Source organism: Myxine glutinosa, chromosome 11 (genome assembly GCF_964187855.1).
Source record: "Myxine glutinosa chromosome 11, kmMyxGlut1.1, whole genome shotgun sequence".
In the NCBI taxonomy this organism is placed as follows: domain Eukaryota; kingdom Metazoa; phylum Chordata; class Myxini; order Myxiniformes; family Myxinidae; genus Myxine; species Myxine glutinosa.
In genome coordinates, this window is record NC_136271.1 from 130,289,440 (window position 1) to 130,305,555 (window position 16,116).

The 16,116-nt window shown below is 41.8% G+C and overlaps 1 protein-coding gene across 1 annotated transcript in view; it reads left to right on the plus strand.

Moving 5' to 3' along the window:
• WDR45 (WD repeat domain 45) overlaps positions 1 to 14,454 on the plus strand; it is a 40,452-nt gene extending 25,998 nt beyond the window's left edge. Inside the window, exons 7-11 of the mRNA XM_068131072.2 lie at positions 5,110 to 5,232; positions 5,679 to 5,764; positions 7,050 to 7,151; positions 7,578 to 7,723; positions 10,905 to 14,454. Of these exons, the coding sequence (XP_067987173.1) occupies positions 5,110 to 5,232; positions 5,679 to 5,764; positions 7,050 to 7,151; positions 7,578 to 7,723; positions 10,905 to 11,014 (567 nt within the window). The 3' untranslated portion in view covers positions 11,015 to 14,454. The remainder of the gene's footprint in view (positions 1 to 5,109; positions 5,233 to 5,678; positions 5,765 to 7,049; positions 7,152 to 7,577; positions 7,724 to 10,904) is intronic.
• The last annotated feature ends 1,662 nt before the right edge of the window (positions 14,455 to 16,116 follow it).

Consider the following 16,116-nt stretch of genomic DNA (forward strand, 5'->3'; position numbering starts at 1 on the left):
ATCCCATACCCCTTGGCTAATCACTGACAGTCAAAACGGCTGTTCAACAGCTGTGCTATGAAGTGACCATTGAAGGTTCAAGTGACCATCCGTGACCGTTTTGTCTGACAGTGAGGACACTATTGTCCACAAATAAGTTCACACATTTACTACACGCAGTGTTATTGTTGATATTTAAAGGTTTCAAAGGTGGTAAGTTTCTTTTGCGTTTCAGTATATATATATATATATATATATATATATATATATATATATATATATATATATGTATATATATATATATATATATATATATATATATATATATATATATATATATATATATATATATATATATAGTATACAATATATATATATATATAGTATACAATATATATATATATATAGTATACAATATATATATATATATAGTATACAATATATATATATATATATAGTATACAATATATATATATATATAGTATACAATATATATATATATATAGTATACAATATATATATATATATAGTATACAATATATATATATATATAGTATACAATATATATATATATATATATAGTATACAATATATATATATATATATATAGTATACAATATATATATATATATATATATAGTATACAATATATATATATATATATAGTATACAATATATATATATATATATATATATAGTATACAATATATATATATATATATAGTATACAATATATATATATATATATATATATATAGTATACAATATATATATATATATAATATACAATATATATATATAGTATACAATATATATATATATATATAGTATACAATATATATATGTATACAATATATATATATATATATATATATAGTATACAATATATATATATATATATATATAGTATACAATATATATATATATATAGTATACAATATATATATATATATAGTATACAATATATATATATATATAGTATACAATATATATATATATATAGTATACAATATATATATATATATATATAGTATACAATATATATATATATATATATAGTATACAATATATATATATTGTATATTATATATATATATATATATATTATACTATATATATATATATATATATATATATTGTTGCGGTTTTGTGTTTTATAATAAAGGTTAATTTCCCCTCCTAGTTTAGTTACACTACAACATGTAGCCTCGTTTAAAGCTCAGTTATTTCATAGTAAATGTAAGCGTAGACCTTTCCTGTGTGTAGTTTTGCGTTGAGTAGAATAATGAGAATTAGGTCCTTTACGATGCCTCCATGCTTTTGGTTTTGGCGCGAAATACCATGAGGCCAGCCTGAACAAGTCGATCAAGGGCGGCGAAGGCGGAGGAGGAGTGACCGGTAAGCGCGAGCCGCCAATCAGGGCTCGAGGGGAGTGGCTTACCACTGCGGCAAAAGGCGGGGTTTGGAACATTCGATACTGGCCAGGGCGGGACGATATAATCCTGTGCCGAGAGCCCTCACCTCAGTTATGAGAAGGGAGGCAGACGAGTTATGAGCCCAGATCCTCTGTTGAGTTATGAGTTGATTTCTCAGTTATGAGTCGGGGTCCTCCGTTGAGTTACGAGATTGAAAGCGCTGTGTTCAGTTATGAGAGGGAAAGCGCTGTGTTGAGCTGGAGTCAGATCCTCCGTTGAGTTACGAGAGTGAAAGCGCTGAGTTACGAGTTTGGAGCGCTTAGTTTGACGGCAGTTGTATTAATCGCGCTGTAAGAGACAGCCGTGCCGGGCCACAGACGCGCATATTTTCCTGCCTGCCTGCATTTGCCAATACACGTGCCGCGTGGATTCTCCCGCCTGCCTGCCTGACTTCGTCGGGAACGTGCGGTGACCGCCAGAGGGCCACGCCGGGTGAGCTGTTCCTGGACGACCAAAGCCGGCGCGTTCAGCGCATGAACAATTCTTCCTTCATCTCCCTGTATGTGTGAGTGGGCCCATTGTCTGGGGAATAAGTTACGACTGCTTAAGACTGCCCTGTGTCTCTTCTTCTTCTTCTACCAGTGTATATTGTGTAAATAATAATTAAATCTGTTATTCCCTTGATTCGACCGCTTTTGTCTCTCCATCATTGACTTAGCATGGTACGAATTATATCACTCTGATCGGGTTCCAATAGCAAGGTAACAGCACGGACCACGTGATACGCCATCCGCTCGGGTGTACTCAATTACACGTGGTTCGTGCGAGACTCGATCCCCGCTTCCGCGGCGGCGTGGGTACTTAGGTACGTGCGAAAATGGTCCCGAAACCCTTTTCCACGTCTGCCGGCGACTCAGTCTTGCGCTTCGAAGACCCAAGGAGAACCAGGGGCTTAATCTCCCCTTGGTAAGGGAACTGGCTTCGCCAAAACCGTACATATATATATATATATATATATATATATATATATATATATATATATATATATATATATATACTGTATATATATATGTTATACGGTCGAACTTGTGTAGAACGACGACTCAAGTGAAACCAAAAAGGCGGCTTTTATAGACAGGTGGTCTTTCTGTACAGGTTTGCGGCCGCCATTTTTCTTCAGTACAGCGACGATATTGAAGCACACGTACCCAAACGTATACAGTGAACAAAACTGCCTTGGTGACTTTTATTACCTCCACTACCGAGGTTATGTTTTCAATCGTATGTCTGTCTGCCTGTGAACAGTATATCTCAAAAAGTTGTGGACGGATTCGGCCGAAATTTGGTGGACAGGTTGGGTATGTGACATGGATGAATGATTAGATTTTGGTGAAAATACGGATTCAGATCTGGATCTGCGAATTTATTTTGTGATTCTTCACCATAAAGAGATCGGGCCAAAACTGCCATAATGTGCAATATCTCAAAACGTTATGGACGGATTCGGCCGAAACTTGGTGGATACGGGTATGCGATGAGGAAGATTTGATTAAATTTTGGTGAAGATTTAAATCCGGATCCGGGAATCTTTAAAGTGATTCTTCGCCATTGAGTGTAGGGCTAAAACCGATTATCTCTCTATAATTCCAGTAATCTCTGTGTGTCTGTATGCGACCGCTGTTTCTCGACAACTACCGGTCCGATATACTTGAAACTTGCCAGGTATATTGCTGGGGACCCGAGGATGTGCCTTTTCAAGGTTTGAAATTAATCGGACAAGTGGTTCCCAAGGTATGGTCACCGTACTCACAAGCCGTTCGCTTTGGCTTTGCGAATGGACCAAACCATTTCATGTAAATAGAGGGGGGGGGGGGGTTCTGTGGTCGTTACTGCCACGTGGTTTCAAAGTTTTTTTTTTTGTTGTTGTTGTTTGCACGCATGTTTTTTTGCACGCACGTACGGGCAAGCACATACGTGCGGGCACGCCCTAGTATACCAAAATGTCTCAAAGTTATGGACAGATTTGGACGAAACCTGGTGGACAGGTTGGATGTGTGACGAGGACAAATTTATTCGATTTTGGTGAAGATCCAGATCTGATAATTTTTTGATTTCTTAAATGATTAGTCACCATTGAGGAATGGGCCCAAAACGATGTATAGCACAGTATTTCAAACTGTTATGTATGGATTCGGACAAAACTTGGTCGATGAGGTAGGTAGGTTAGAAGAACAAGCTGATTCAATTTTGTTTAAGGTATGGATGTGGATCCAACCAATCAGTGGGCTGCAAAATGTAAACTGTTCAGCCTGCTGGAGGTACACGACATGACAAAAAGTATGTGGACACCCAAACATCAAACATCTCATTCCAAAATCATGGGCATTAATATGGGGTTGGTCCCCACCCCCCTTTGCTGCTATAACAGCCTCCACTCTTCTGGGAATGCTTTCCACTAGATGTTGGAACATTGCTGTGGGGATTTGCTTCCATTCAGGCACAAGAGCATTAGTAAGGTCGGCCACTGATGTTGGGAGATTAGGCCTGGCTTGCAGTCGGCGTTCCAATTCATACTAAAGGTGTTCGATGGGGTTGAGGTCATGGCTCTGTGCAGACCAGTCAAGTTTTTCCACACCGATCTCGACAAACCATTTCTGTATGGACCTCGCTTTGTGCACAGGGCCATTGTCATGCTGAAGCAGGAAAGGGCCTTCCCCAAACTGTTGCCACAAAGTTGGAAGCACACAATCATCTAGAATGTCATTGTATGCTGTAGCGTTAGGATTTCCATTCACTGGAACTAAGGGGCCAAGCCTGAACCATGAAAAACAGACCCAGACCATTATTCCTCCTCCACCAAACTTTACAGTTGGCACTATGCATTCGGGCAGGTAGCGTTCTCCTAACATCCGCCAAACCCAGATTCGTCAGTCGGACTGCCAGATGGTGAAGCGTGATTCAACACTCCAGAGAACGCGTTTCCACTGTTCCAGAGTCCAATGGCGGCGATCTTTACACCACTCCAGCCGACGCTCGGCATTGCGCATGGTGATCTTAGGCTTGTGTGCGGCTGCTCGGCATGGAAACCCATTTCATGAATCTCCCAACGAACAGTTATTGTGGTGACTTTGCTTCCAGAGGGAGTTTGTAACTTGGTAGTGAGTGTTGCAACCGAGGACAGACGATTTTTACGCGCTTCAGCACTCGGCGGTCCCGTTCTGTGAGCTTGTGTGGCCTACCACTTTGCGGCTGAGCTGTTGATGCTCCGAGATGTTTCTACTCTCACTACACCCTCAAGTCGATCATTCCTTGCTCAATACAACATGTCACATACTTTGACTGCTCTGGTTTCAGGAATCAAGAGTTTGGTCTGACACATAGTTGTGAGCGGTTATTTTCTGTGTATGTGTTTCGGTTAGGTTAGGTTCAGGATAATCTGGGTAATTCAGGTAAAGTGTGTTGTATGTAAAGAGTTCATTTTCAATTACTAACATTGTGGCATGATTTATTTCCTTGCTCTTTGGTTGGACCTCCTTAGTCCTGAGACTTCTCTGTTCATTGTCAACAGCATATGTAGTTGCTAATCCAATCGCATAACTAGCTGGCAGTATGCGTGGGCGGCACAAGAAAATTAAAAAGTGAAGAAGAATATGGTTGCTATATCCACGATGAAAGATGAAAAGGTGCTGACGTTCCTTTATCTCATTGTGAACAGGATTTGTCCAACACCAAACCAGGGACATCTTCCTCACCCTTCACCATCAATGCTCACCAGGGTGAGATTGCCTGCATCTCCATTAACCAGCAGGGATCGATTGTGGCTTCGGCTTCAAGTAAAGTGCGTTTTTTTTTGTTTTTTTTGTTGTTGTTGTTTTCAATGTCTTTTTCATCATTGCCCTTTGTGACACTTGTTGCAACATAATTCACCTTTGTCAGCCATCTTGCTTTGATTAGCACGGTTTGGGTTTATTTTATTATCCTACCCCATCCATGTGGTAATGTCGCACAAATACCACAGTAGTTCGTAGAGTAAATGGCAGATTCTGTTTTGTGATGAAAAGGAAGTTGGACGTCACATTAAAACGATACTATGAGGACATTAGAGTGAATCTCAGTGGTGGCATGTCATGCAGGCCTTGTGCTGCCGCGGTCTGTATTACTATGTGCTGTAAAAAAGGTTTTGTGACTTGATTTGGAAGAATGACATGAACAAACGAAATTGGTATGACACTCACCAAAGCATGCTAATCGTGAGGAGTGTTTGTTTTCATCATCACGTGACAGGGCACCTTGATCCGCTTGTTTGACACCCAGAGCAAGGCAAAGCTTGTCGAGCTCAGGCGTGGTGCTGACCCAGCAACGCTTTACTGGTGAGCCCATAAACCACATCAAAAAAACTCGACTTTTCTCATCAAAGTTGTTCTGTTCCTTTATTCGTACGGCTTTGTTACCTTCTCAAAAAATAATTTGACGAGAACAGCACTCGGTGGAGCTCGTACCTCCGCCAGGCTGAATAGTTTACATTTTGTATCCCACTAATGGGCTGGATCTGCATCCCTACCATAGACAAAATCTAATTGGCTTGGTCTTGTCACCTACCCAACTCATCCGCAGAGTTTAGTTTGAATCCGTCCACAACTTATTGAGCGATGTAATATTTTTGGCCCTATTTCTCAATGGTGAAGAATCACTTTAAAATTTCTAGTATTTAGATCCAGATCTTCATCAAAATCTCATAAATTTGTCAATTTTCAAACCCGTCCGTCCACCAAATTTCAGCGGAATCCATCCATAACTCTTTTGAGATATGCTTCTCACAGGTAAAGACAGACAGCCAGACAAAGGTAGGTGAATACATAACCTCCATACACCTTCGGTGGCGAAGGTTACTATAGCTAAGTCACTTGCGCGCCATCACAAATCCCCATGCTTCCCACCTGAAGCAATGTTTAAAGATGGCATAAAGTTCCACCAGGAATGACCCAATATCAAATTTTGACTTAAAAAAAAAATCCGTTGTGACCCCAAGTCCCGACCCCTTTGAGCATGAACTGGGGGCCAATTCCAAAAAATCGTTACATACTTCATGCGTCTCCCAATGTTTGCATACAAAGTTTTATCTAAAATGTGCCTGTAATTGCATTTTTGGGTATAATTTGACCTTTTGACCATTCATTTCCTTCACAATGCATGAACCCTTAATTCACTCATCCATTCCTGCATGACTCATTCACTGTAAATGTAGAATAGCCATGACTCCTGCGTTCACTCCAGCACACCTGGCTCGTTCATTCCACGTGCAGAGCCATGACTCGGGGTTCCCACTTGCTTCCCGTGTGCTGTGACCGCATAGTCGTACTCCGTTAACACCCGAACATACCCTTGTCCACGACACGGCGAGTTAACATGAGTAGTTTATAAATACGTGTTAGCGTGCATCGAGTGAACTGTGGATGGATGTCGATCGTAGAATGGTAGAACACGTGCGTGGTTATAAAGCTGATGTTCACGGAAAAAGGGATCGCTTCATCAGGTGTGCTGGTCTTTATGAAGAAGCAATGACTCTTCACTTAAAAATGAGTGGGACAGGAAGGAGATGATTAAACCGATTCTGGCATCATGAGGCTCATCACGGTTTTGTTTTTCCTTTGACAGTATCAATTTCAGCCACGACTCCTCTTTCCTCTGCGTTTCGAGTGATAAAGGCACGGTGCACATCTTTGCACTCAAGGACACAAGACTCAACAGGACATCGACGTGAGTTGTTTGCAGAGACATTGGCCTGTTTGAGATGGTCCTGGATAAAAAGCAGGATCACACAGCAACGACGTGCAGAGTGACACTGTAGTCTGTAGACAGGTTTCCCGGTTCAGTACTCAACATCCGTGTGTTTGTTTTTAACACTGACCCAACTCATGGGGATTGTGAATCACGTGCAAAGCAAAGACACTGAGACATCTATGTGTTTTCACGTTAACTGCAAGGACAGCGTACGATGGGAAGCGGAAGGGATTTGAACCTTGGTTCCCAAAGTCATGACAAATGTGCTCCGATTGGAACACCAAAAAGACCGATCTTTTGTTCCTTTGTGTTTCATATTGTGACGTGATGTACAGCAGTTGCAATGCTCGAGGTGTTTCGCAGGAGTCACAGCCTGTTCTGGTGTTGTCCACCTCAACACAGGCTTGCTCGTGTGGGGAAGGTGGGTCCAGTGATCGGGCAATACGTAGACTCCCAGTGGAGTCTGGCAAGCTTCACCGTACCTGCAGAGTGTGCGTGTGTGTGCGCATTTAACAGGAGTACTTCGAAGATTGTGAACTCTGTTGTCGGTGAGCACCGTGGTCTGAACTCGCACTCGTATGTTTTTGACCATCTCTCTGCTGAAGAGTGGATTCATTTGTCATAACTGGCAATCTATTTCTTACATTCACAAATATATAGCACATGTGCCTTCGTGCATTTTCTGTTTTTTGGGAACTGATGAGTGCACCGCACCTACACCATTGAGAATTGCCATTTAATTAACTAGCAACGGTGCCCACCCTATGGGTGGAGCTTAAATTGGGAGGCCCAAATGAAAAAGCTAAATATCAGAAATTGAAGGCTTTTCTTCTTTTAAACGATTTATATCAACATCCGTTAAATCTCGATCGGTGCAGCCGTTTGTGCGGCACCCGGGAAAATAACGTCATGCGGGAGCAAGTATCAGCAGGATGTGGCAGTGTGGGAGTCCACGTTTCTGATCCTCCTTCATGCCGAAGTAGCCCACCACTTCTCCCAGCATTCCGCTCTTCAGATCCGCCATGAGAGATTTAAGCTTGATACTGAAGACGCGTGCAGTTAGTCCTCCCGATGTCGTATGTACTCCCGATACGTGTTTCCTTCATTGTAAAAACTACCAAATCAACAGTTAAAAGGATTTTGAGCCGATCGGTGTTATGGCCTTGGCAAGATCGATGGAGACAGCGATCTGTTAGCGTATTCACCGCCCAAATAGCTATGTGGAATTCTCTCATGTAGAGATTAAACTCACGTCATTTGAACTTTGGCCGAGGTCATTATTTACTTTCGTGATGTTTATATACGAATCAAAAAGAAGATAATTGGTTTTGGGTCATCCTTTCCGCATATCTCGTGGGATTGTAAGTTGGAGAGAAGGCCGTGATGGCGGGGAAGGGGGTTGGAATTCTCTCAAGCAGGGATTCAACCCGTGTCCTTATAAAAGGTCTTTGTCCGAGCTCACCGAGTCCGATCGGTGCAGCTGTGCAGCGATCGGTTCAGCCGTTTGTGCGGCACCCGGGAAAACAACATCGTCACAATGAACGTTATGCGAACGTGAATGTTATGCGGGAGTCCAAACCTGAGCATGCTGGAGACCAAAGCTGAAATTGGGAAAACTAAACAGCCTATTTTACTCCTGGAGATCCCAGGATTATAACCACCTTTAGAGGCCATTTTTCCCCACAAAGCGGGGGTTGGCCTTTTTCGGGGACCGTGGTTGTTGTTGTTTTTTGGTCCCCTTTTTGAAGCAATGTTTTTACGGCTGGATGCCCTTCCTGACGCCAACCCTTTTTGCCGCCTTTAGCGACAAACAGGGAATTACCAGTGAACTGGTACTCAACTGAACTGGAACTGGAGATCCCAGGATTACCCACCCAAAATATCATTGCGATCGGTTCAGCAGTTTTTACGGTACCTTCAAACGGACAGACAGACAGACGGATGGACATTTGGTGAATTATAGTAAGATTATGGGCTGTCCGGTTAGGATACAAATGCTGTACAGGGAGGATAGAGTTTGATGGACCAACATATGAATGCATTTATTACTTGCAAAATCGAAGATTTTTCAAGTATGTTGGTCGGTTGCGTTTGTTATTCTGTCTGTTTGTCACTCACCTACAGGTCACAATTCTAAACCGATCATCATGAAACCTCACCAAGTTGTAGAGGTCGTCACAATTGAGAAACCTATTGATTTTGAGGTGAAAGGTCATCTGGAGGTCAAATTTATAAAATCGCCATTTTTCATCCGATTGACTTGAAAATTTAACAGCTTTTGCACATTGCGTCACGATATTGGTAAACAAACTATTTTTGAGGTCAAAAGTCAACTCAAGGTCAAACTTCTAAAAACATCGATTTTCATTTCACCAATTTTCACCATTTTCACCAAAATCATCAATTTAAATCCGATTGACCCGAGTTTTGATTAAGATCGTCAATTTTAATTTGAATGAAATTGACAATTTGATGTATCCATGGCAACATTTTGGTGAACTATTTTAGGGGGAGGGGTGACCTATTTTAGGGAATAAAGGTTCAGGGGGAGGGGTAGATTTTGCAAGTATCGTGCTCTGCATGACGCCTTCTCATTTGTGTATTGATTTACGGCTCACAGAGGAGCTCGTACAAACATCACATGCAGAATAAGGACAGTATGAGACGTTAAAGTGCACATGGATTACAAGGATATGGAGGAGACATCGGTGTACTTCTACTTGAGCAACAAGGACATCATAGACGGTGCACAAACACACGGTATATAAAACTGGGTTCCGAGCCAGAGGCTCAGATGGGAGCACTAATGATATTGGATGTGAACATTTACATTTATCGAGCCAATAGATCGCTGGTCCCAAAACAAAAAAATTTTGTCCATGACCCAAACTCTGGTGTTGGGCTAGCGGCTAGGGTGCCGGCTTAGGATCCTAGGATCCTGGGTTCGAATCCCGGTCGATCGCTGAATTAACGCCAGGGGGGTTGACTCAGCCTGTCATCCTTCCGAGGTCGGCTAATTGAGTACCAGTTCACTGGTAATTCCCTGTTTGTCGTTAAAGGCGGCAAAAATGGTTGGCGTCAGGAAGGGCATCCGGCCGTAAAACATCGCTTCAAAAAGGGGACCAAAAAAACAACAACAACCACGGTTCCCGAAAAAGGCCAGCCCCCGCTTTGCGGGGAAAAATGGCCTCTAAAGGTGGTTTTTTTTTTACCCAAACTTTGAAATCGCATTCACCTCGTGACCCAAATGGTACCGGTACCTACTTGGCACCAGTAACTACGTTAAAAATTGTCAGAGAAAACTCTTTTTTTTATGTGAAAACCCCTCAAAAACCGGGATTTTTGAGGAATTTTTTAAAGTTCGGGTTGCAACCCTGGGTTTGGGAACTCCTGCAATCGATGATGGTCGTTCAAGGTTGACGTGCAATGATTCGCATTTGTTTCATCCTTCGGAGCCCAGCTTAGAAACGCTTGTGCGTGATTGTTGGCTGGTTTGACATTTTCCATCAGCAGAAACTTCATCACACAACGGTGCTCCAGCACGTGATCACCACGACGAATAGACGTACCCATAGCTATGACGTCACCACACGAGTTAATACCACCATGGATATCGAAACCTCTTGTGATCATTCTTCCATGATTGTGGAGAAGTTTAACCTTGAACCACATTTGTGCGGTCCCCTTGACTCGTGCTGCCCTTATTCCCATAATCTTTTGTGCTTTCAGCCGTATGTGTTGATGGAACATTTCACAAGTATGCGTTTACACTCGAAGGAAACTGCAACCGGGAAGCGTTTGATGTCTATTTGGACATCGGTGACGACGATGACTTTTGATGTCTTCCTGGGAGGCCACTGCCTCCACTGGTGTGGCTTCGGTTGGCTGCGGTCGCACGGGCATCGTGAGTTGAGGTGGCTGCAAAATGCCTCCAAGTTGGGCTGATGTCGTCCTATCTGACTGTTTCTCCGCAACATTGGCTCTTACCCTCCCTGATCTGCGAAGCCGTTCGCATGAGCTCGTGATGTGTTATTTGGGCAAAGATTATATTCATGAGCTTCAAATATCACAGTTTGTTTGCAGTGAGGTCAAATGAGGAAGTGGTTTAGCTTAGGATTAGGGCCCTAACTCTTGTAGCTGAGGAAGCAACACAGAGCTCGAGGTTATCTTCATCACTGTCTTGTCTCCAATGTTGATCTTGGAGATTTGGAGATTTGGATTCATCCCTCGTGCAGATTTCGCAATCCTTACTGCAGTTGAGCTATTGGGTTTTTTTCCATTTTAATCAAATCGGTCATTCCGACTTCACACGTTACTCACCAATATCAGTTGGTGCATGTTTCCCTCCCTGGTTTCTTTCACTCCATACACCATTCATTCTTCTTTCGAGCAAGAAATAGAGATTGGTTATTTCACAAACACGTTGCATTTACCAGAATTCCATCACCACTTCACGCCACCCGGTTAATTAACATTGCACAGTTCACCACCTTGGAGCTTGGTTTCTGCCTGAGCTTCAGACTTCATTTGAATGAATGAATGAATGAATGATCGTTTTAAGGCCATTTTTCCCCGCTAGAGCGGGGGTTAGCCTTGCGGGCCCCATGACAATCATGGTTCCCTGTTTGAGGCAATGTTTTTTTATGGCCGGATGCCCTTCCTGACGCCAACCCTTGGTCACGCTCTTATGATACGGTGTACCTATTCTAAACCGGGGTACACACCGGGATCATTCAGCCCAGCAAGCTGGTGCTCAATTTGCCGACCTCGGAAGGATGACAGGCTGAGTCAACCCCCCTGCCGTTAATTCAGCGATCGACCGGGATTCGAACCCAGGATCCTAGGATCCCAAGCCAGTACCCTAACCGCTAAGCCAACACCAGGCTGGGCTTCACCAGCTGGGCTACTTCATTTGTGGGCTTCATTTAGCCCATCATGTTTTTCTGTCTCATAGATTCATTGCATTCTTATTCCCAACATCTCCATTCCCCTTAGTTATATTTTGGTTCCCATACAATCAAAAAAACAAAACACTTGGACTAAAAACACTGATGTGGATAATCAGCGGCACACTGAAATCAACAGCTCCCAATCCTGTAAAACATCCAGCCCCCTGAATGTGAGATTGTTGAGAGTTTGACTGCATCAAAGCCGACCCAGAGCTTCCAAACCAGGAAGACCTGCAGAATCTACCAAATATGCGATAAGTCACGCAAACCTTTCTGGGGCTCTGCAAATACTTTGTGATGCGGGGTTTAACACAAAGGACAAGTGATGCAATCTTTGGACAAACAACGTTGCGAACTAGAACGGCACTCGTCGAGTGCATAGTCTCGCCTTGTGCGTTCATTCTGAACAAAAATACCATCGGCAACTGAGCGTTAGACTATTATGGCCCATATACCTGTATCATCCATGCACCCTATTAGGTCATATTTAATTGGTCTGGGTTATGAACGTCAAAAATTTAATTCTTCACTCACATTGGGTCATAGATCAGATGTATGAAGTTTCAGATTTTTCAAATAAATATTTCGATTCAACCAATTATGGCTGGAATAGCACTTCACCGATATCATTATCACCATATTAAATATATCCCATTGGGAGTTGATGACATAAGCCAAGTTTCAATTTTTTTTGTTAAGCGGTGAGAAAATGTCTAATTTTTTGGTTTCTTTAATCCAATATGGCTGCCATACTATGACATCAGAGTTAGCAATAAAATATTCTCCATGGGGAGTCCAGCCTGTTTAAAGCAGTGGTCCCCAAATATTTTGGCACAACGCCCTCTTTTGGTTTTCACCAAACACTCATGCCTGGCCACCACCACCCACCTCCGCCCCACATTTTTTTTTTAATGTTTTTTTGGGAGTCAGGCAATAGCCATGACCAGTGCCCGCTGTTGATACTACAGAGGTGATTGAAGAATATGACCGCCCAGCTCCTTCCGGCTTCAATTCCAGACGGGAAGTTCTGCGAGTAGGTCCCATTGGCTTTATGTCGTGAAAAAGGAGGGCAAATTGCATGGGATATGCTGATGCCATGATCGCTATACCAACAACGATTCAAACATTCCACCACCAAGGCAAGGTGAAACCAAGCTTCTACTGTTTAGTCATGGTGTTATTCACAGATGTAGTCCATGAGCCAGACCAGATATTGGTACCACCAGGGGTGGCAAAATTTCAGTGTTTTCTTGAAAGGCATATACCCATAGATGAAAAAAAAACTTGGAAGCCAAGCTTGGAACGGTAGCTTAGTGCTAGTAATCACCTCTTAAAGATGGAGGACTGGGCCTGATCCGGGACCCGAAATTATGGGGAAGGGGAAATATAAATTGCAACATCGTTTGAACTAATGGTCCAATTGCTACAAACCACTCAAAATGTTGGAAATTTTATGTTCTACATAACTATATCTATTATTTGCCAATATGCTAATTAAGTAGGTCACTAGAGGTCAAAAGGTCACAAAATTTGACCCTTTCTTAAAATCTGGCCATCCGTCCAAAAATCACCAGTTACCCTACCAATGGGAATTTCTCGGCCAAAATGGGCTCAAATAGAAGTTAATAAGTGCCCAAATCCATTTTATGCCTAAGAGTGGATTTTATTTGTATCTGAGCCATGGTACATAACGGAATTTGACACAACTTTGAAAACGGCCATTTTTAGCCTGAAAAACACGCAAAAATGGAAGATCACGTTTACATGTGTATTCGACACACACACACCATAGATTTGTTGCATTTAAAAATGCAACATTGAATTCTGCAAAGAATTAATTTGAACCTGCACAATGGAAGTTTTAATCAAGGGGAAAAAAACAAACGAAATTACCAATTTGGGTAAGGTTTGCTGTCATTCTTCCTTGTGGGGCTTCATGAAGGCTCATTTGGCTTCACCTGGGTAGGTTTGAGGGCAGAGGAGCAGCTGAAACCCCCCCAGAATCCTATCCAGGTTCCTCCTGATGAATCTGTCTTTGCTTATTGGGGTTCCTTCTGATGACTCCAATGTGGTATTTCATTATTTTCTGGTGAACATTTTTGTTGCCTTTATTGAAATGCAATATGAAGGAATTTGTGACATGGTTGTTATTGGCCCACATCCACCCATAACCATATCCCAGATTTCATGTATGGACCGATTTTGTTCATACTTGGCACAAAGACGACGCATGACGGCCGACATATGCACGTCATTTTTTTTTCAATATCAGATCCAAGATGGCTGACTTAGTTGTATTAAACCTGATGTTGAACATGTCCCCAACCATTTATTCGACATGCATGGTCCGATTTTGTTCAAACTTGGCACAAGCACAGTACGTGATGGCGTACACATGCACACAGCTTTATTTTGCGATCTGATCAAAGATGGCTGACTAATTCCATACAGGAAAAATTACTAAAACCACAGGGCCTATGATAGTCAGGCTGCTTAGCAGCATATTTATCAAATGGGGAACGGCTTGACAAAAGCGCCATTTTTATTTTGGTGGTCCATTAGACCATATACAATAGATTTAGGACCGGAGGCAAGAAATACAGTGTTGTTCACCTTTCTATTGGACAAAAACCAATTATGTATATATTTTCGACACGGAGGCTAACTTTTATTTCATTACGCAGTGTTATTTGTAAAACGTATGCATGCCTGCATAATAAATCTTATGCTTCCATGTAATAATAATTAGTAATATAATACCGAGTGTTTATACAAATGTGTTATACTTGTGACTCGCGCACCTCTCATATATCTAACATGTACGCAACTACAAGGATGTAATGACAATATAGCTTTAGAACAGACATGTTACATGTTGTTCAAGGTAATTTGTCCAGCAATTTATGTATTTACGATTTTAGTCTGACTCCAATAGCTGATGATTTATTTGCATAAATGTATTGCTCGATATTATGCTGTGCGAGTCGTATTTGCACAAAAATCAAACTGTATATGTCTTGCCTCCGGTCCTAATTCTATTGCATATGGTCCAATGAACCACTAAAATAAAAATGGTACTTTTGTAAAGTCGTTCCCCCAAAAATTGCTAAGCTGCCTAACTGACATTGTAGGGCTTTTTCTTCTTGTTTAAAAGAAGTTTATCACAACCGGCAACACAAAAAAAATTTTTTGTCTGTCCAATCAACTCCCTCATCTTTGCTGTTGAAGGTATTGTATACAATTCATTGCCAAAGGTCTTCATGGTTTGGTTCAATATCAGTTAAGAGTCTAACAGACAACTGGGTCTAGTTTCAAGAACCCACTCTGTACAGGAGCGGCAGGAAGGGTCATGTCAACTCCAGGGTAGAAGGATTAAGATTACAGTAGATTTTGATTAGGCCTGAAGAATATCAGAGGTATGTTCAATTACCAAGTTTCTTGTGGAGCTGTCCACAAGAACAGCTTATGCATGCAAGCAAGCACTCCATTTGAAACAGTTGATGGCAGGTTTGGCAAGCACGAGCTGTTTAGTAACTGGCCACACCTCAGATTTCCTCCCCTTCAAGTTGGTTAGGCAATGAAAAAAAAAAAAAAGACTCCGTTTACCATTCTCTAATTTGGCTCGTTAACCTTGTGCCTTGTCTGTACCATGTAAATGAATGAGATTAGATTCATTGCGATTCGGAACAGGGTATTTATTTCCTCCTAGCAGTCGTACCCGACATTTCCCGGCATCAATTTGGATTTTTATTTTTCTCTTTGTGTCAAGCAAGAGATGTAGGTATGATTTCACAACTGTTTAACCAATGGGCATACATTTCAAAAATAAACAAGAATCCCAAGAACAGGAGCAACATGAAACTCTGGTAATAAATAAAGACCTGCACAAACTACACCACAATGAGCAGGAGGTGCCTGACAAGTAGGAAAATAAAGGAGCTTAAGGCAAGAAAGCTGTCTGCAAAGGAAGAGCATCAACTCAGATCAAATGA